The following is a 22647-nucleotide window of genomic DNA, read 5'->3' on the forward strand; positions in this document are numbered from 1 at the left end:
AGGCCTGATTGATCCTCCTCCCACGACGTAGCCTAAATAAGAGACTTCCTGCTTGGCAATCTGGCACTTTTTGGCATTGACAACCAAACCTGCATGTTGGATCTTATTGAACACTTCAGCAAGATGATCCAGATGTTCTTCCCATGAATCGCTGAAGATGACAATGTCATCTATATAAGCTGCTGCAAAACTGTCCACTCCTCTCAGCACCTGGTCTACCAAGCGCTGAAAGGTTGCTGCTGCCCCCTGCAGGCCAAAAGGCATAAATTTAAAATGATGTAATCCAGAAGGAACACGGAAAGCAGTCAATTCTTTAGCCGAGTCAGTCAATGGCACTTGCCAATATCCCTTGCATAAGTCGAGAGTTGTTAAATACTTAGCTTTGCCCAGTCGTTCAATTAGCTCATCAACTCTTGGCATCGGGTATGGATCAAAGGCTGACACTGCATTAAGCTTCGAAAAGTCCACACAGAACCTGAGTGAACCATCCTTTTTTGGCACAAGTACCACTGGACTACACCATTCACTCCTAGATGGTTCTATGATGTCTAAATCAAGCATCACTTTCACTTCCTCTTTCAAAGCAGTAATCAGGCGTGCGGGTACTCTAAAATGAGTCTGCCTAATGGGCTCTGTCGGCAGAAGGCGAATATCATGCTGTAGAAGATCGTTTTTTCCAGGCTGATCACTGAAGAGATTCTCTGGTACTCGTTTCAGGAACTCTCTCTGCTGCTTAGATGTAAGATGATCTACTGCTGGCAAGGTAATTGACTTTTGATCAACTGGGAAGTATTGCTCCTCCAGTTCCTCTTCTTCATCCACCTTTCTTGCCCACAGCTGCTCTGACCATGAGCCTTTTCTCTCCTGCCACGGTCTTAAGAGGTTAATAGGAAAAACTTGAGACTTCTTGTGATCCGGTAGAGAGATCTCATAGTTAGTAGCACTTAATTTTCGTAACACTTCATACGGCCCCTGCCACTTGGCCAGTAATGAACTGTCAGATGTGGGAAGCAGCAGTAGCACCTTCTGACCTGGACTTAATGTTCTCTTCCAACTTGACTGATCGTACCATTGTTTTTGATGTTGTTGCGCATTAGTCATGTTGACTCTTACCAACTCTGCCAACGAGTCCATTTTCTCCATCTTAATGACATACGACAAGATATTGGTTTGCTCACTTGCATTGTCTCCTTCCCAGGCCTCCTTTAAGACATCCAAAGGTCCACGAACCTGACGTCCATAGAGCAGTTCAAAGGGTGAATAGCCTGTAGACGATTGTGGAACTTCACGATAGGCAAACATCAAGTACGGTAACCACTGGTCCCAGTCCGCACCTGTATCAGACACAAACTTGCGCAACATTGTTTTCAATGTCTGATTGAATCTTTCTACCATACCGTCCGTCTGAGGATGATAAGGAGTGGTCTTAATAGGATGTATACGCAACATTGAATACGCTTGCTTAATTTGTCTGGACGTAAAGTTGGTTCCCTGATCTGTAATCATCTCTTTGGGTAAGCCTACCCGTGAAAAGAGCTGAACAAGGGCATTAACAATTTGTCTCGTCTTTGTGTTTTTAAGAGGAAAAACCTCTGGATATCTAGTAGCATAATCTGCAACAACCAGAATATACCGATTTCCTGTTCTACTCTTTTCTAAAGTACCCACTATATCTATAGCAATACGAGAAAACGGGATATCAATAATAGGGAGACTCACAAGAGGTGCTCTATCGCCCTTTCTAGCTGAACTCACCAGCTGACACTCTGGACAAGACTTACAAAAATCCATTACGTCCATATACAGCCTGGGCCAATAAAATCTACTAGCAATTCTGGCTAGCGTTTTCTGCTGGCCTAAATGTCCTGCCCACGGTACCAAATGATCCAACTGCAATACCTTCAGTCTCATGGATTCAGGGACCACCAATCTCTCTCCCTCAACGCTTACCAGGTACAGCCTATCATCTTTAATCACAAAATACTCTTTCTGCAGCAAAGCTGACACAGTGTCTCCCTTGTCTACCTTCTCAAACAAGGGTTTCAGCGTTTTATCCTGCCTTTGAAGTTCCACTATATCATGAGGAATGCATTCCATATCATCAGCATGAGGTTCAGGCAACTTTTCGCCTATTTCTGTACCCTCAACTTTGTTCTGACGCCTCTCACGTCTAGATTTCCTAGTTTTAGGACCCCCACCAAAAGGTAAATCTTGCAGCAGCTGTTTACAGGTCTTATCATGCTTAGCCTGGGCTCTTGTTACCACCCTAGCTTCCGCTATCTCCCGGTCACTCTGCAAAAGATCTACAAGCACGGGCACATCTCTACCTAAAATAACTGGATAGGGCGCCTGGTCCATTACCCCAACCGACAGATAATAAGCCTGACCACTTATTTCAATTACCACATCAGTTTTGGGGTATTCTTTTTCATCACCATGAATACAGCGAACTCAATTTGTCCTGCATCAGTATGCTACCCTCACCCAAACATTCAGTCCTTACTAACGTTTGGCTTGAACCAGAGTCAACTAAAGCTTTAAAGAATTTAGTCCCGATCTTTACCTCAATTACAGTGTCTGTATTCAACTCCACCTCATTCAACCCCAAAGAGGATCTTGGTACATAACACAGGGCATAACAAAGGGCAATCTGCTTTCTTATGCCCTGGCTGACCACATCCATGACAAACCATCACAGCTTTACCCTTATACTGATTAACTGCCCCCTGATGTTTACTTGTGTTCGTACCAGGACTGATCTGTGATACACCGGTATTAGAACCAAAATTGCTCAGACCACTACCCCAATCATCCCCAGACTTACCGGATGAGCTGTTGTTATAGCTTCGCCATCGTCTTGGTTGATACACTGATCGTCTTGCAGCCACAAAGGTCTCTGCCATCTCTGCTGCTTGTTTAGATGAGGTAGGGTTATTCTGTCTCACCCATGTCCTTGTCTCTGGGTTGAGTAACTTGAGAAACTGTTCTAGCACTATCTGGTCACCGATCTCCTCCTTTGTTCGACTCTTAGGATTCATCCACTTCTCATACAAGTCTCTTAGTCTTACTTGCAGCTCTCTTGGAGTCTCATCCTCTTGAGCACTGTCTATACCTTTCAACATTTATCTCAAACTTGTCAAGAATAGCCTGTTTAACGAAGCCATAGTTTAGGGAGTTGTCAGGCTCCATGGCCACATAAGCTGCCCTCGCCTTACCAGATAAGAGAGGTAACAAATGCAACACCCAGTCTTGCCTTGGCCATCTGCACGCTTGGGCAATACGTTAAAAAGTTGTCAGATAGTGTTCTATGTCCTCATCATGGGTCCAAGGAAGCATTCTCGAGTTTGGAAACATGGCATTGCAGGTCCTTGTCCCTCAGTTGGATTCTCACCTGATGAAGCAGAGTCATCATCCTGCAAGGGTTGTCGGTCTTGATGAACTTCCGACTGCAGCTGTGTAAACTGATGGTGAAGCACCTGCCACTTATGCTCTTGGCGCTGCGCCTCTCTTTCAAAGCGATCCTCTCTTTGATGTTGCTTGCGTAAAAACTTTTCCATCATATCCATAAGTTGGTCGATTGTACTCCCAGCTACAACTTCACTTTGGTCTGGAATTATGCACGTTGATTCGGACTCATCTGGAACTTTAGACTCATCCCTTGCCTTTGCTGCATCCTGCTTCTTTGGCGGCATCTTTGTTTAAAAAAATAAACAGTTTCTTCTGCCACCCAACTTGGAAAAAAAAGGGTTTGTTGCACAACAAAACATGCAGCCTCCTCATGTACTAGCCTCCTATTGGCCTGGAAGCACCGCTGCCACCATGTGTCAAGTAGAGAATTGTCGAGAGGCCTGGGAGAAGTTAGGAAGGCTCAGTATAATGGAGTGTTTTCCAAAATGCCAGTTGTGATTTATTTTTGCAGTGGAATTTTATAAGAAGCAGTCCACAGAGTACAACAAAAAAAAAACACTTAATGCCACATATACTGGTGCTAAAAACAAAAGAAAAATGCTGTGAGCAGCAAAACTGGCACTAAACAATGCCTAGTGGCACATCCACAAAAATTATCAGCATGTCTCACCTCAGACATGTTCAAGCGTTTGCACAGTACACAGAATGCAACATTTTTTCCCCAAGCATGCTCAGACAATGGTTTAAATGTACAAGTTTCCCGCCAAACACTAGTGGGACGAACCATTATCACAGGGTGGAACCTTTCCCCGTAACCCTCATTACTGACTTCCACAGCAAAACATTACATAATAATATAACTACTGTTCAAGAACTCATTTCTGACATGCAATAATCATAATACCCACATGCATAACATACAACCAAAAACTCAAACATTTAACACCTCATAGCACTCATGTCAAAAAATAAGATCTAACATGTGCAAAAAGAATGCAAACTTACACAATAAAGAAATCATTTAAAACAGCCAAAGACTCTATTATCCGTCAAAACATTAACATGTTGAACACTCGTAAACACTAACATGTTGGGGAAGTTGTGGCCTAATGGTTAGAGAGTTGGACTCGTAATCCAAAGGTTGCAAGTTTGAGTCTTGGGCTGGCAGGAATTGTAGGTGGGGGGAGTGAATGTCCAGTGTTCTCTCCACCCTCAATATCATGACTGAGGTGCCCTTGAGCAAGGCACTGAACCCCCAACTGCTCCGGGTGTGTGTTCACTGCTGTGTGTGTGCATGTTGGATGGGTTAAATGCAACCATACTTGGCCGTATGTCACTTCACTTCACTTGATGTTGGTACTCTAACTCTAGTGTCATTAACCTGGCTCATCATCACAATATGATTAATATCATGTTTCATTCTAAACATGGTGATTATCTTTAATATGGACACATACATAATATATATGATATTTATAACAACATAATATATGATATTTACCATCTGAATCTAACCATGTCATGTCAACAAATGAAAAAGTGATAAGTTGACTTAACTTAAAAAAATTGAGGAAACCCGTTAAGTAAATGATAAATAAAAAAAATAAGTTAATTGAATTGTCAAGTTCACTTAACTTTTTTTTTTTTTTAATTAGTGCTTAATAATTTTAAGGCAACGGGTTTCCTCAATTTTTTTAAGTTAAGTCAACTTTCACTTTTTACAGTGTAAGCCATCTAGCCTATTAATTATCATGTTAATTACTGTGCGCCTTTAGCCCTAACAGCAGAGGCGCTTTTTACCCCAAATATCATACTTTTACATATTCTTTCGTTATTTAAAAACTGTTTCTTTAATTATCTTAAACAAAAATCAAAAATGAAAATCATAAAGAAGACCTTTGTCTCAAAATATATGCATTCATTTATCGATTCTCATTTGCTACTTAAACTACAACATTTTAAAAAACATAAAATATTAGATCAAGTAAGCACAGAATCAACTTTGCTCTGCTGCGCGCGATCGCGTCAAAGATCAGACAAATAAACACGTGCATCTTGAAAAGCGGATGTTTTGGAAAGTGCTACGCCACGTTTTTGTGCCATCTAGTGGTTTAGATTTAAATACTATCAAAGGCGCCTTTAGCCCCGTTGTACCCTACCTGTTTTTCTATTCTGGTGGGGACTTAAACCTGAATACACACAGACTCATGGGGACTCGTGTCACGGGTAAACAAGCTAATAAATCACACAGAATTAAGTTTTTTGAAAATCTAAAAATGTAGAAAATTTCCTGTAAGGGGTAGGTTTAGGTGTAGGGCAATAGAATATACGGTCTGTACAGTAGAAAAAGCATTACGCCTATGGAGAGTCCACACAAGGATAGCAAACCAGATGTGTGTGTGTGTGTACTGTATATGTATGTATATGTATGTATGTAGCCTATATGTGTGTCTGTGTGTGTGTGTGTGTGTGTGTGTGTGTGTGTCTGTTTGTTCTGTTTATTGAATGCAATTTCAATTATTCATATAATTATTTACAGGTGAAAGAATATGACATTTGTATGTATTTTGCTTGAAAATGCACTACTTTGATAAAAATGCATTTTTCTCATTTTTTTTGTCCAAAATGTTGTATTTCTGATTAAACCTATGTGCATTCAAGTGTTGATAAAACATGAACACATGAAGATAGAATAAAATAGTTTTTTTTTTGTTTTTTTTTTTTTTTTTTTTTTTTTAAAAGCAGAGGCTCGGTTCTTTATTACATATATTCATAGCAGAAAATATTTTGAGGGCCGTCAAATTCAGGTGAAAATCATCAAAAATGCTGGCAGTGGCTGGCAACTTTTAAAAAAAACGCTGGCAGGGAAAGAGATAATGAAAAACAAACAGCAGGTAGTCACGTACTAACACAACATAATTTACTTTCCCTATGGAACCAGGTTATCTCAAATGACTATGTGTAGGCTACATTAATTACATTAAGTGACTTTACTGACCTTTAATATGATGGCATTTTGATAATATGATGGCAGTGGCTCATGTTCTGATGTTCTAGAGGAAAGGAGTCAGTCAGCAGTGTGTCAAATTGCCAGATACATCAATTTGAAATTGATTGTGTCATGGTTGGACAAAATTGACTGATACCAAAAACATTCTGAATTTGAAAAAAAAAAAAAATCAACAGTCACACACAGGTTTTGTGACAAACCCATAATAATTACATAATTAATTATGACTAATCATGCCTATTTTTGGTCATTAGTAGTAGGCTAGTAGAAAACATTTTCTCCAAAAATAACTTTTTTTCTGTCTGCCTAATATCTGTCTACATCACTGGTGTCATCTAAAATGATGTGTATATAATATTAAGTAGGCCTAACTCATACTGAAAAATGATACTGATACTCAAAAATAACAACAGTTAAGAATATGATATAGTTTTTGGCATTATATACAACCATGGATTGGAATTTAATAAGCATTCTCAATTTAATTCTGGAAGTTCTACTCAGCTGTAATTATCACTGGATTGTTACCACTTTAGATTGTTCATTTAATGACTACGATATTTACTGAAGACCATTTCATATATTTTGAGCAGAGGCTCTCAGCTGCAATGCTTCTATCGCAGCATGTGGACTGTGGCCCCCCAGTGGGTTACAGAGGTACTGCGGGTTTTCTGGATTACGTTTTTCTGCAAACAATCGTTAAAATACATTTTACATAGTAAATAGGCATGTTGTCCTGATTGTATGTTTGACTGATTATCTTAACCTCTTGTACACTTGTCCTAAAAAACTATAAGTACAAAAGTTAGAATTGAAACCTAGCGTAGTTCCCAAATACATCCACTAGATGTCACTATAAACATGATATTGACAGGCGCTCATAAAACTGTAGGCCTATGTGAAACATCAAAGTATTAAACGTAAATTTGGTCGTTGCATAAAGTTACACAAATAGTAGAAATCAACAGAATAATATTTTATAAAACGACACATCAGTGGAAGTGACTCCAATGGACACACGAGTCCACCAGTACACAAAAACATTCAAGCATCTTCACCACAGACAAGTTCTGAATCATTAATTAACAGAGTGAACAGGTCAGTGTTTAGAACACTGCACTGATATATATATATATATATATATATATATATATATATATATATAGGCAATTTACTGTAATTGACTAAATCAGTGTAGGACCTAGAAATAAACAAGACCTGGCAACCCTTGAGTCAACTCGAGCCCTGTTTTTCCTTGAGCTAGAAATGCTTTCGGTTCACCACGAGCGTCAAACTTTCATTTTCTCTTGACATTGGAAGAGTTGAGTACGCGTTGTTCAGCTAGTTATTCGGGTTCAACTAGTTATTTTCGCTCGATGAGATATAAAAGGGTTCTGAGGGGGTTGTTCTGTCGTCTGTTAGAATTTTTTCGTACTTTGACTTCTTTGGGTTGGCGTGTTCTCAGTAAACTTCGTTTGAGATATACAAGTCAGATCAACATGTCAGATGATGAGTGCGAGTTCGACTCTACATGGGAGGATGGAGACGACGAAAAGAAAACACCCAGAAAGAAGGTATGTTTGATCTACAAATAGACTATTTATTTCCCCCCTGTTAGGACTATTAAACTGAATATTGTTTCGGTGACTACGTTAGGTAAGCTGTACGTTATTATGCTGTTTACTATCCTTTCCGCTTTCTGTTTCTATGAATGTGAAACGATTTTACAAACAATTGTCTCATTTGGGATTTCTGTGTGTGTTTACAGGTGTTTTGCAGCCACGGAAGGAATCGCAGGAACATGTTTGCTGCAAATGACATGCGAGCCTTTCGACATAGTTGCCGGGTGAGTTTCATTACCTTCAAAATAGAAAGTGGGGTAAACTGCGTCACTCTTTAATGCAGATGCCCTTTTCTAGGCAAGGAGAAAGAAAGGAAGCAGGAATAAACCTAATACGCTGTATTAATTGTATCTCTAACCTAAAGTTGAAGAAAGCATGCAGTTATAGAAATGTAACTTTTCAAAAAGAAAGCTTCTAAATAGTGTCATGGCAACCCTTGCAAAAATTAACCACGGTTTTGCTACACTAACCATTGTTTATCCATGTTATTTGTAGTAAAAGTGTGGTAGTACAAATGGTACTCAATACGCAAAAATAAAAAAAAAATTAAAAAAACATTGACACAATGTATGGGAGTATCTAAATCACACAACAGGAAATGGCTAAATGTTGCCAGAGCCTGCTGTAAGCTAAAATCTTTACGGTTTGTTTTTGTTTCTAACTCAAGGGCTTGGATAATAGTGGTGATGATGATGGTGCTGATGAACAAGGCAAAGTAAGTCATCTAATTATAAAATAAGTTTCTGCCATTACAATCGTAATTAGCCACTTCAAGCATGTCAGTGTACAGTATTAGAGTACCTATTATTTACACAAAACTTGTTTGATAGCTCACTAAGCAGTCTTTATTTGGAGAAGATACTTGATAATGGGTTTGTGTAGTGTTATTATTAATGTTGTTGTTGTTGTTGTTTTTAAGGGCCACTTCTATAACCTAGAATTTTACCGTGGTAAATTAAGATCTTCACCCGATGGTATGGCATTGCTCTCATTCTATAGTAAAATCACACTATATATGGTTTTCATTTACCTGTTATTCAAGGAAGTGCTTTAACATATTTCCTTTGTTTGTGCAGAACTTTACATCGATGATTTTCACCAGAAGTGGTGGGGTGAATATGACTTGCTGGAGGATGTTCACTCCTACATTCAATGGTTAGATCCTGTTCCACTTCATCCATGAGTTCTAGTTAACACTGTTTTAATTATGTATGTATGTTGTAAGTGTTTGAATGGTCATCATTCAATTTTAAAACTTTGCAGGTTGTTTCCAATACAAGAGCCGGGGATGAATTGGAGAGCACATGTGCTCTCAAAAAATGAAATAAAGGTCAGTTTAAAACATTCACTTAGATGGGCTTTTCAACTTAACTTACCAACCTTCTAAAAAAGTATTTGTTTGACAGGATTTCTCAGGAAATATTAGTCTCCGTTCAGAAGCTGGTTACAGCATATTGAAAAATAGAGAATGCTTAAATAAAACTGCTCCATTTTTTCCCCCAGCTTTTCCGTATAGATAAAGAAGCAAAGAGAAAATTGGTGCAATCATATATGCTCATGTTGGATTTCTACGGTATATATTTGGTCAATGAATCAACAGGAGAGGTGGCTCGTGCTTCTAACTGGAAGGACCGCTTTAGAAACCTGAACAGGTTTTTACTGTCATATTTTTTCTATTTGTTGTATTTCAGTTGATGTTAGGCTTTTCCAATAGCTAGATTGTTTTTCCTTTGATTTTGCAGGCATACACATAACAACTTGCGCATCACACGCATCGTGAAGTGTTTGGGGACTCTAGGATTGAAGCACTACCAGGCCCCGCTGGTCAGGTTTTTCCTCAATGAAACTCTTGTCATGGGAGAGCTTCAGAATGTGAAGCAAAGTGCACTAGATTACTTTATGTTTGCTGTATTGGACAAGTCAGAGAGAAGGGAGCTGGTTAAATTTGCCTTTAAGAACTTCAAGCCCCGAGAGCACTTTGTCTGGGGCCCAAGGAAGATTCTGTCAGGTCAGGTGACGCACTGCAAAAACGAAAGCGTGGACCAGCCAACAGAGAATAATAGTAGTAGTGCAGAAAATCAGCAGAAAAGGGTGAATCTTCATGAAAGCAAACATAAAATGAACAAAATAGGCGCCAATCATCCTCCTGAAGAGATGCAAAGTAAAAAAGATCACCAAAATAAAGATGAGCCAGTTATTTCAAACACGTTGACAGAAACAAATAGTGAAAATGAAAATGAGGGTGTAGTAAAAAAAAAAAAAAATCAAGATTTGAGTGTTGGAGATGGTGATGATAATGAAAACATAGCACCAGCAAACAAGTCTCATGGTCATGGTGCTGTTATTAGCTCTCACCAAACTGAAGAGAAGAGAAAAAAAGATTCCCAAAATAAGGATGAGCCAGTTATTCCAAACAAACTGACAGAAACAAATCAGTGGGCAAATAAGAGCAGACATTGCAGCTCAGAAAATGGGGATGCAGTAAAGCAAAATGATGAAATAAGTGTTGGTGGTGGTGGTGATGGTGATGGTGTCGGTGGTAGTGATGATAACGAAAACATAGTACCAACTAATCATGATCATGATTCTCACCAAACTGAAGGGGGGTCTTCATGTCATGTGCATGACGTAGAAATTAAGGATGAAACTGGGGATAAAGAATCAGAAGATAACCAGAAAAGGTTGAATGAGAGCAAACATGAAATTGAAAAAACAGAGGCCAGTCATTCTCCTGAAGAGATGAAAAGTAAAAAAGATCACCAAAATAAGAATGAGCCAGTTATTCCAAATAAATTGACAGAAGGAAATAGTGTCAGTGTTAGTGATGATAATGAAAACTCAGCACCAGCAAACAAGTCTCATGGTCATGATGCTGCTAGTGGTTCTCACCAAACTGAAGAGCAGAGAAAAGAAGATTCCCAAAATAAGGATGAGCCAGTTATTCCAAACAAATTGACAGAAACAGATAGTGATCAGTGTGCAAATAAGAGCAGACAATGCAGTTCAGAAAATGGGGATACAGTAAAGCAAAATGATGAAATAAGTGGTGGTGATGGTGTCAGTGTTTGTGATGATAACGAAAACATAGTACCAACTAATCATGATCATGATTCTCACCAAACTGAAGGGGGGTCTTCATGTCAGGTGCATGATGTAGAAATGAAGGATGAAACTGGGGATAAAGAATCAGAAGATAACCAGAAAAGGTTGAATGAGAGCAAACAAGAAATTGAAAAATCAGAGACTAGTCATTCTCCTGAAGACATGAAAAGTAAAAAAGATCACCAAAATAAGAATGAGCCAGTTATTTCAAACAAATTGACAGAAGGAAATAGTGTCAGTGTTAGTGATGATAATGAAAACGCAGCACCAGCAAACAAGTCCCATGGTCATGATGCTGCTAGTGGTTCTCACCAAACTTCATGTCAGGTTCAAGACGTAGAAATGAAGGATGAAACTGTAAATAAACATGAAAAATCTGAAAATGAGCAGTAAAAGGGGGAACCAGTTAGTCCAAACAAATTGACAGCAAAAAATATGGCTTATTAGGGAGCAAATGAGAGCAGTTAGCGCAGCTCAAAAAACGAAAGTGTAGTAAAGCAACATCAAGAGATGAGTGATTGTGATGATATCAATAACACCAGCAAACATATCTCATGGGGTCCTCGCCAAACTAAAGAGTCTTCATGTGAGATGTCTGACATGTCTCATGGTGATGATAAGGGTTGTCTTTATCTTTGTTCTGACATCTTGCATAAAAATGAGGGAGATCAATGAAATGTAACAAGCACTGCAACAATATGAGTTTACATATTTGTTTTTCTAAATTAAATTACAGAAAATATATTGGAATGTTCTGTATGATTTAAGTTAAAGTGCTATTGTTAATGTTTTTTTTTATTATTGTTTAGCAGATTGTCAGAAGAAAGAAAAAATAGCATCATAAAAGTATATTTGTCTGACTTGTATGAAATGTAATATTATATTGATGTTTTTTTCTTATTTTGGTTTTTAATTTATTGTACTGATGAACTGTTCATTGTTAACTGCTGTAATCTTTTCACTGTCAGCACATCTTTGACTAAAGCCTAACTGCTGTACAGGAAATGGAGTAATGAAATTGTGATGAAGCAAAGTTGCACTATGAAAAGTAGCACCAGTAAATGATAGATTTGTGAGTTCTATGATTTTGTCTACTCTGATGAATTGTTTTTTGAGAACACTGGAAATTGGAAATATTGAAAATTTCCTCATGCCTCAAGTTGAAGTGTGAGCTTTGAAAAGTTAAATAATTTATCGCATAATTTAGCTGATTGATAACTTGTGATTAGAAACTACTATTAAATTAATTTTGTATGTTTTGCGTTAATGCAATACAGTAGTGGGTGATTATGTTGAAGTATGTAAAAACTATGCTGTTTTGGTTTATTGAGGTTTATACTGTCTTCCCACTGACAAAATGCTTCCTTTACAAATAAAATGCTAAAATAAAGTCCATGACTGATTAACGCGATTTAATTTTTTAATCGATTGACAGCACTAATATATATATATATACACTGAACAAAATTATAAACGCAACACTTTTGTTTTTGCCCCCATTTTTCATGAGCTGAACTCAAAGATTTAAGACTTTTTCTATGTACACAAAAGGCCTATTTCTCTCAAATATTGTTCACAAATCTGTCTAAATCTGTGTTAGTGAGTGCTTCTCCTTTGCCGAGATACTCCATCCACCTCACAGGTGTGGCATATCAAGATGCTGATTAGACAGCATGATTATTGCACAGGTGTGCCTTAGGGTGGCCACATCATGCATTCACCATAGGGTGGTGAAATCATACAAGCTCATGTTGGATTTCTACGGTATACGTTTGGTCATTGAATCAACAGGAGAGGTGAAACGTGCTCTAACTGGAGGAACCGCTTTAGAAACCTTTTTGTTGAATTTCACTGATGGTGTTTCAATACTTCTGGGCATTTGCGGTGATCAGAGTCTTTTTTTTTTTTTTGGATTTTGCAGATATTCAAAATCAACAACCTTCGCATTACACACAAGCTGAAGTGTTTGGGGACTTGATTGAAGCACTACCAGGCCCCGCTGGTCAAGTATTTCCTCCATGAAACTCTTGTGGTTCTGATAAAATACATGCCTTGAATGCAGTGGAAGTTGCTTTGGATAAAAGTATAATGTCAAATGCGTATAATATAATGTAATTGTGAAAACAATGAAAGTGTAGAAGAGCAAGATGAAAAGATGATGAATGTCTTCTGGTGATGCTGATGATAATAGATGATAAAATTCTCTTCACAGTAATGTGAAGACGAGTTCAAGTGAAACACTGTAATATGAAAACTACCAAATAAAGTACACTGAGAAGTTTTAAGCATTTGTTCCTCTACTCTAAATTATTTCATTTTCTTTTTCTTTTTTTACAGAAAATATATTTGAATAGCTTTCATGGCTCAAATAATATGTGGTGATGAATCAAAGCTGCACTACGAAAATTAGCACCAGTAAATAATTTTTTTAATTTTTATGTCTGTTTTCATTTATTAATTTTTTAAAGATGTATGTTGCTTATTTTTAATAAAGTAGAAACTGATTATGTGTAAGCACAGAACAGAGGAAGTAATGTGACTGCATGGTTTCTATTTGAGACAGCAGTATTGCAATTCGGAGCCCCGCACATAACATGCAGGGGGGGAAAAATTTAATTGTGCATACAGTTTACTAATTTGTTCTTTAGTTTTAAGTAATTGGGTTTTATATTGATTTGGGAATGAGTTATTGAGACATTCTCAAAAGCTGAAAGGCTTTTGTTGTGGTGGTACATTAATGCAAGACATGGCAACCCTTGAGATAAAGTGTAGCTGTTGTTTTTTGTTTCTCTTCTGTAGGACTGGTAACCAAGAAAGAATTGTGTAACTGTTTGTCACATGCTGACAGCTATGAATCTATGCTGTAGATAAACCGATATCTCAGCAGCAGATTATATATGCATGGTCGAATACAAATATGTTCTGAGGTTTCAGCCCCTATTTTGGTCACCAAATTATGCCATTGCCATAGGTGGATTATTAAGGCCATTGATTAACAGTCTAAATGTGATGATAAACACCTGAACTATGTCAATCTTTAACAAATTTAGTGTATTACAGCTCTACTGTTAAAGCCAATATTCCCTCTACTGATAAAATAGTGAGACTGTTGAACATAAGTAGCTACAGAGCCTTACGGTAGATATACATCATTGAAAACATAAAATGTAGTAACAATAGATGGATGAAAACAAGTTTGTTATTGTTTTCATCCTTCCGTTACTTCTGCCATAAACAGACCAATTCCCTGTTGGCATATTTAGTTTTTCTTTCTCTCAATCTCCCCCTGTTGTAAGAACTATTGTACTGATTTTCTGTGTAGGGATTTTGTGTGTACGAGTACGTGTGTGTGCTTGTTTATGCTACATTTTGGGGACCACATATCCCCACAAGGATAGTAAAATCTGAAATTTTTTGACATTGTGCGGTAGGTAGGTAGGTTAACTTTATTGTCCTTAAAAAGGCTATTCTTTATATAGACAGCAGTACACACGCACATACAGCAGCCACACAAGGCTGCTTTTTCCCTCGGTCCCCACGAGGGGAAAAAAAATAGTAAATGATGTTTAACTGAAAGTGTAACAATGCAAACAGGTTTTCTGTAAGGGTGGGTTAAGGGATTGGGTTGGAGTTTAGGCATGGGTTATGGGATAGAAAATATAGTTTGGTCGGTATAAAAGTAATAGAAGTCTATGGAAATTCCCCACAATTCACAGAAACCTAACGTGTGTGTGTGTGTGTGTGTGCACATTTTTGTGACAAATGAGGACATACATTTGTATAATGACAAGGGTATGACATAGGTATTACAAGGAGAAGGTGACTTTTCAGGACATTACCCCATGTCCCCGCTTTTCCAAAACACTTATAAATCACACAGAATTAATGTAGAAGTAATGTGTATTGAAAGTCTGAAATAGCACAAAGTTTCCTGTAAGGGGTAGGGTTAGGTGTAGGGTTGGTGTAGGGCAATAGCACATACAGTTTGTACAGTATAAAAACCATTATGCCTATGGGATGTCCCCACAAACGTGTGTGTGTGTGTGTGTTTGTGTATGTGTGTGTGTGTGTGTGTGAGACGATGTTAGTTATCTTTAATCTTTGGTATACGCCCTGTGTATGTTTTGGTTTCATTTATTGGTATGAATGTTTGTTTATTTTGGGCTTATTTTTCTTGTCTAAGGTTTACATTAGTTCAAGAAAAAAAGAGACACCAAGAGGTTTCTTTCTTGTAATTCCTTTTATTTATTTAAAGTTTATCAATTTTATTTCCTTTCCTTTTTTCCTCTGGGTTCATGACTGCAGCCGGGGGTGGGGTTTTAAGAGGAATTGCAGCCTTCCTGTTTCCTATTTTCTTGGAAATGGGTCTGGCTGCAGACCATGGGCGAGTGGAGCTCCATTCTTGAACAGGAAATACGTCACCTCCACTCTGTGTTGCCAAGTCCGTGGTTTTCCCTCTGATTTGTTTTATTTATTTTATTATATTTTTTATTTTTTTATTGATGCCAAAACACTTAACAAGCACATAACCACAACAACCTCAAAAACAATAGAGGACAAAATACAAAAAATAATACAAGATAGAAAAAATTTATTTTTAGTTTTTTATGCCCATTAAAGACAAAATTAAAGAATTATAGTCAACCAGAAAAATTGACAGTACTGGGTTCTTACCCAAAAATTTACGCTTAAAACATTTAATAAAACATTTGCCAAGTATAATAAAAAGATTAACAATATATTGAATACAGGAGTTAGAGTTATAATAAAAGAAAATAATATCAAAAGTGTTGATACATATTCTAACATTTGTTTTATCCGAGAGATAGGTACATAACTCATTCCCCAAAAAATGAACATAAACACATTTACAAAAAAGATGAACAATGGTCTCTTCTATATAACAGAAAGTACTTTTTTTCCCCAATATTTTGCATATACTTAAGTACACTATTACAAGGGTAGCATCTATGTAATAATTTAAATGTGACTTTTATTTTGTTTATTAATAAATATTTGTGCGGAAGAGACCAAGCAACATTCCAATTAACGTTGTACAATGCCATCCATTTAAAGACGCTGGAATAGATTTTCTGTTGATATGATTTTGAACAAAGTGGTTATTGAATTTGTCCTCAACAATCAAAATCCCTTCTACTGAAATTGAATTGCTAGGCCTATATATAGAAACAGGATTAAAGGTTTGCTCTCCTTTCAGTAGAGTTTTTATACCACTAGGAATGGCATTAAATACAATGTTATATTCTTTTAACGAAGCCCCAAAATCAAATTTCCAGGAAAATTCTGAAAAGGAATATAGCTGACCATTGTCATCTATCAACTGATTTTTTTCCCCTCGGAATTGGGCTACTTTAAAATATGTTGCCGCGGGTTGAAGCAAAACCAATAACGTGATATTTAGCCCCTGCAATGCGATTTTTACCAGGGGACCCCCCCTTGAAATGCCATTGGGCTGGTTTTGGGCTTTTTTTTTTATTCAAAAAACAATAACATCAAAAAAGAAAAGGAAAATAAAAAGGAAAAGGATTGAAAAATAAATTACAACAAATAGGAGCTGCCGGGGGAGGTAAGTATAAAAGTTTTAAACAAAGACACAAGATATACATAGGCCCTATATACAAACCCGATTCCAAAAAAGTTGGGACACTGTACAAATTGTGAATAAAAACAGAATGCAATGATGTGGAAGTTTCAAGTTTCAAAATTTTATTCAGAATACAACATAGATGACATATCAAATGCTTAAACTGAGAAAATGTATCATTTTAAGGGAAAAATAAGTTGATTTTAAATTTCATGGCATCAACACATCTCAAAAAAGTTGGGACAAGGCCATGTTTACCACTGTGTGGCATCCCCTCTTCTTTTTATAACAGTCTGCAAACGTCTGGGGACTGAGGAGACAAGTTGCTCAAGTTTAGGAATAGGAATGTTGTCCCATTCTTGTTTAATACAGGCTCAACTGTCTTAGGTCTTCTTTGTCGCATCTTCCTCTTTATGATGTGGCAAATGTTTTCTATGGGTGAAAGATCTGGACTGCAGGCTGGCCATTTCAGTACCCGGATCCTTCTTCTACGCAGCCATGATGTTGTAATTGATGCAGTATGTGGTCTGGCATTGTCGTGTTGGAAAATGAAAGGTCTTCCCTGAAAGAGACGACGTCTGGATGGGAGCATATGTTGTTCTAGAACTTGGATATACCTTTCAGCATTGATGGTGCCTTTCCAGATGTGTAAGCTGCCCATGCACCACACACTCATGCAACTCCATACCATCAGAGATGCAGGCTTCTGAACTGAGTGCTGATAACAACTTGGGTTGTCCTTGTCTTCTTTAGTCCGGATGACATGGCGTCCCAGTTTTCCAAAAAGAACTTTAAATTTTGATTCGTCTGACCACAGAACAGTTTTCCACTTTACCACAGTCCATTTTAAATGAGCCTTGGCCCAGAGAAAACACCTGCGCTTCTGGATCATGTTTAGATATGGCTTCTTTTTTGACCTATAGAGTTTTAGTCGGCAACGGCGAATGGCACAGTGGATTGTGTTCACCGACAATGTTTTCTGGAAGTATTCCTGAGCCCATGTTGTGATTTCCATTACAGTAGCATTCCTGTATGTGATGCAGTGCCGTCTAAGGGCCCGAAGATCACAGGCATCCAGTATGGTTTTCCGGCCTTGACCCTTACGCACAGATTCTCTGAATCTTTGGATGATATTATGCACTGTAGATGATGATAACTTCAAACTCTTTGCAATTTTTCTCTGAGAAACTCCTTTCTGATATTGCTCCACTATTTTCGCCGCAGCATTGGGGAATTGGTGATCCTCTTCCCATCTTGACTTCTGAGAGACACTGCCACTCTGAGAGGCTCTTTTTATACCCAATCATGTTGCCAATTGACCTAATAAGTTGCAAATTGGTCCTCCAGATGTTTCTTATATGTACATTTAACTTTTCCGGCCTCTTATTGCTACCTGTCCCAACTTTTTTGGAATGTGTAGCTCTCATGAAATCCAAAATGAGCCAATATTTGGCATGACATTTCAAAATGTCTCACTTTCAACATTTGATATGTTATCTATATTCTGTTGTGAATAAAATATAAGTTTATGAGATTTGTAAATTATTGCATTCCTTTTTTATTCACAATTTGTACAGTGTCCCAACACATACATATATCAAAATCAAATAAGTAAATATATTATAAAGCTCACAAGCTTTCAAAGTTCTTACAGCTTTCTTATTCAAAGAATCTCTTATATTGTCTATATGTATATGTATATATATTTCAGTCAACAAAACCATAAAATTGGGTTTCTTATAAGCAAATTTACACTTATGAACGTGAAATTTGGTTGGCAGTATAGGTAAACTAATTAAGTAAACAAAATACTGTTCCTAGTCAGAATAGTCAGTAAAGCCAAAGAGTGCATTTTCCATATGTGTGAAAAAGGTCTTAAACACTAAATATTTTAATTTATATATTTTTTTACTTTACACCATAGTGCAACTGAATATGTACAGTGCCAAAATAAGTGAAAGTGCAAGTGCAGTTTCCTCATATTCATTGCTGAAAATACAATTTGCATTTGTTTTTTTATTTATTTTTGTAAATGATTTGCTGGATAAAATTCATGAATGAGCTTATAAGAAACTTCTTTAATCTTATTTCTAAGATAATATTTCTGCGGTAACAACCACACTTTTCTCCAGCAAATCAATTTTCCATTTAATAAAGAAGTCCAATGAGACAAAACATAAGGTACAGTAACAATTTCTCTTTGGAAAAGAGTACTAATAGCTCTATTATTACTCTTGGGATTTAATGAAAAACAAATTTTACCAATATAAGATTTAGTAACATAAAGAGAAGCTGAATCAGGAGAATGGTCTTTATTAATACCTCCACATAACATGTGAGTGCCTGAAGAGATTGAACCAATAACAATTTAGTAATTGGTATTTTACAATAAAAAAGGAATTCATCATAAGAAAAGAGTGTTCCTTCTTTGTTGTATAACTGACTTATCAATTTAATACTGTTGTGAAACCAGTTCTTAAAAAAGAGATTTGTGTTTGTGTTTTGTTAACTGCTTGGAAATTTGCATTTTCACCATGGATGTGTGTAATTTGAATTGTAGAGCAAAAGTATTTTCAAGTTATGTTTATCACAGACCATATTTTATTCATTATTTGTAAAAACCCATTATAAAAACCCATAGGAAAATCTTGAGGGAACCAGTGGAGAATTACAACTAAAACACTCAATTCTCAAGGACAGCAAGAACTGAAATCTATTCTAAACCTATTATAAATCTATTATTATATCACTGTGTCTTGTTGTACTCACTATTTTAATTTGTACTATACTTTTTAAATATCACATATCACTTTTACTATATGTTTACTATATTACTATATTTATTATCAGTGCATAATGTTTTACCACTGTAAGTTTTACTGGATCCACAAAGGATTATCAGTTATATTTCTTATTGTTTGTTGTGGAGTTTATCTGTATCCATAGAGTGCTATGAAAATATAGAAAGCAGACTACAGTGTGTCAATTTTTGATTTGTATTTACTGATTTTATTCCATTTTATCAATGATGGTCAATTATTAGTACTTAAATATATATTTGCATGCCGTATTTGAAAGGGAATGATGTGTTCTGACCTGAAGCACAAGACAAGCTAAAATGTTGGGGTTGAAGACACAGAAAGCAATTTCCACAAAGAAAAAAAATAATTTCATTTCATGTACATTAGATTGTTTTACATGTATCACAGTTATACTAAATTAATATTAGAATTGTTACCAGAAAAAATGAGCTAAATCAACAAGCGTGTGAGCTGTCACAATTTTTAAGGAAAATTAATCATTTTCCAAACATAACTAATTAACTGGAGACAGTTATTTTTAATTCCATGTAGATCACAAACCACTGAAATCGACTGATAAATGTAAAAGTCATCGGGTATTTATCCAGAAAAAATGCAGCTCCGTTTACCTCCATTAGTTTTAAGGAAGTCTTTCCCGGACCAACATGGCCGACGCGTCGCTAGTGGAGGTGACATATTTCTGCTCTTGAGTGGAGCTCCACTCGCCCTATGTCTGCAGCTAGACCCTCTTGGGCAACTTAAGGCTGGAATACACCACACGACTTTTAAAATCTGAACAGATTTTTAAAACACTAGGCATCATACACTTACCGACTTTGTAGTGACAAAGGAAAACTGGGCATCATACACTACACGACTGAAGATCATACACTACCAGACTTTATAGTTGTTCCGATCACAACAAACTCATGCAGAAAGGTGCGCCTTGTTGCTAGGAGACGGATGACAAATGAAAACATACTTGTTCTAAAATCGGCTGAAAATATCAAACATGTCTGATATCCTCCGACTGGATAGAATCAGGGCCGGATTATCCATAGACGGGATTGGGCGAGTGCCCTGGGGCACCAGCCAATAGGGGGGCACCAAGTGATTACGATAATGACAAGACCTTTAAAATATTTTTTCATGTTTTGTATATATTATTTTGCTGGAAGAGATACAGATGCATAGAAAATGAACAGTTAATGATACAATATACAGAGAGAATATCAAATATATGCACGCATATAAAGAATTGCGATTGGGTCAGGTCCCAGTGTATTTGCCGCCTCCCCCCAGTCAGAGTCGAGCATATTTATTCACAAATGGATAGGCAGCATCGACTTGGCGGTTGTGCGAAACGTAAATTTTTAAAAAGAAGAGAAAATATCATGACACATTGCCAGGGCTATACAGGGCGACTGAAAAGTAGCTACTGTGTGCGACTATCAAAACATATTTAGGAGCACCTGTGCGACTAACCCGATCAGCCAACCCATTCTCACTCCCAAGGCGTCAAAAACTGAAGCATGGTCAAACGCCTTCGCGTCACTATGAAGACGCCAAAAGTGCGCCTAGGCGTCATTATATGACAAAATAGGAACTCCATTGCTTTCAATTGCTTGCTTTATGCGTCAGGTCAAGACGCTTATGGAAAATGACAACACGTTCTCCGCCGTTGTTTTCAGTTGTTTGTCTTAGTTTAATGGTTTGCATGCATTTGTAAAAAATATAAATAATTTTATATACATTTATACTTTTATTGGAGCACCTTACCCACCCCTACCCTAAACCTACCCACTTCTGAACAACATAAAACACGTAACAGTTAACAGGCAAATGTAAGTTAAGTCACCGGTGTTTATTGCAAAACTGCCCATAAACAAGCAGTATAAAAGCATTACAAACAAGTCGTGCTGCATTCCAGGTCTTCTGAAGCCATACGAAGTCTTTATGAGAAGAAGAGAGCAAAACATAAGGTTTTAATCGCTGAAAATGATCCCGCTCCGTTAACGCGCTCACATCTCATTCAAAAGATACTCAAGTCCCGTAGCATGACGCAATTGGTCACGAGACACAGAAGAGCCAATAGCCTGTCAGAACAGCAAAACGCAATCGGTCACGAGACACACAAGAGCCAATAGCATTTCACAACCAAGGCTTCTTCTGGCGGCATTTTTTGAATTCGCGCACAGACTGCATACGGGATGAGCTTAACGCGTCTACTCCTCTCACAAATCAAATGTTTTGCCTCGGAAGACTTGGAATATTAATATTTTTTGAATAAATTATGACAGTAGTTGTATCTGCCTGTTATATCTTGTGTTTTATTGACAAATTTAGGGGCAGGGGTTGGGTTATGTGCTCATAATGTGTAAATAATGTAATATAAATAAAACTGTTGTGGCTGTTTACATTGAAAAATCACACCCCAACATATATGCAATAATGGCAATGTTATTACACAATATATAATTTAATTATGACGATAAAATTCCCAGTATGGCGTCGGCATATTGACGCTAAGGGTTTCCTATTTAAAGCAACGGAGGACCCTGCAAGTCGAAAAATGACGCTAAGGGTACCTTGAGCGTCAAAAGCGACGCCAAGTGGTCCTGACCAAGCTTCAATATGTGACGAGTTGGGTGTGAGAATGGGTTGGATCAGCACAGGCTATTTGTGTTTGCGCTGAGAGGAGCTTCAAAGATTTCTACTTGCGTGTTTGTGCAGCGGTGAGTAATGTATCGCAGACATATGTTGATTCCTTGAATGCAATGTTAATCAGAATCCACTCACTGCTCAAAATACTTTTGTTCATTGCTGAGTTATGCACGCCACAAATGCTCTCGTTATAACAAACAAAGTGTAGATGGTGTAAATAAGAGATTCGTTGTGCAGTGTAGAGAGCTTCATTGATTATAATGGAGTTTTGTGAGATTGCTGAAGTGAGTAACAGCTTTTAAAGATTATTAAAGGTGTTTGTAAATGTGATATTAAATTAATACAACAGCTCAATAAACAATAAGTTATATAAAGTGATGTACATTGTATGACTTTTAACAATATTGCCTGATTTTGCTCTATTTAGTCAAGGAA

At 37.2% G+C, this 22647-nt stretch overlaps 1 protein-coding gene across 1 annotated transcript; it reads left to right on the plus strand.

The window, feature by feature from the left end:
- The first annotated feature begins 7647 nt into the window (after nt 1-7647).
- ogfr2 (opioid growth factor receptor 2) lies at nt 7648-12537 on the plus strand. The gene is made up of 8 exons (XM_058792442.1): nt 7648-7992; nt 8187-8264; nt 8708-8755; nt 8960-9014; nt 9117-9195; nt 9304-9370; nt 9544-9692; nt 9783-12537. The coding sequence occupies exons 1-8, from the start codon at nt 7795-7797 to the stop codon at nt 11533-11535; spliced, it is 2427 nt and encodes an 808-aa protein (XP_058648425.1). The 5' UTR covers nt 7648-7794; the 3' UTR covers nt 11536-12537.
- The last annotated feature ends 10110 nt before the right edge of the window (nt 12538-22647 follow it).

The sequence above is a fragment of the Onychostoma macrolepis genome, chromosome 11, assembly GCF_012432095.1.
Source record: "Onychostoma macrolepis isolate SWU-2019 chromosome 11, ASM1243209v1, whole genome shotgun sequence".
Taxonomy (NCBI): Eukaryota; Metazoa; Chordata; class Actinopteri; order Cypriniformes; family Cyprinidae; genus Onychostoma; species Onychostoma macrolepis.

Excerpts from the sequence above, each read along its gene's own strand:
- ogfr2 (XM_058792442.1), top strand. The coding sequence starts at position 7,795 with ATGAGATATAAAAGGGTTCTGAGGGGGTTGTTCTGTCGTCTGTTAGAA. Across the intron at positions 8,265-8,707 it reads CCTTTCGACATAGTTGCCGG|GGCTTGGATAATAGTGGTGA; the intron begins GTGAGTTTCATT and ends TTCTAACTCAAG. Across the intron at positions 8,756-8,959 it reads GTGCTGATGAACAAGGCAAA|GGCCACTTCTATAACCTAGA; the intron begins GTAAGTCATCTA and ends GTTGTTTTTAAG.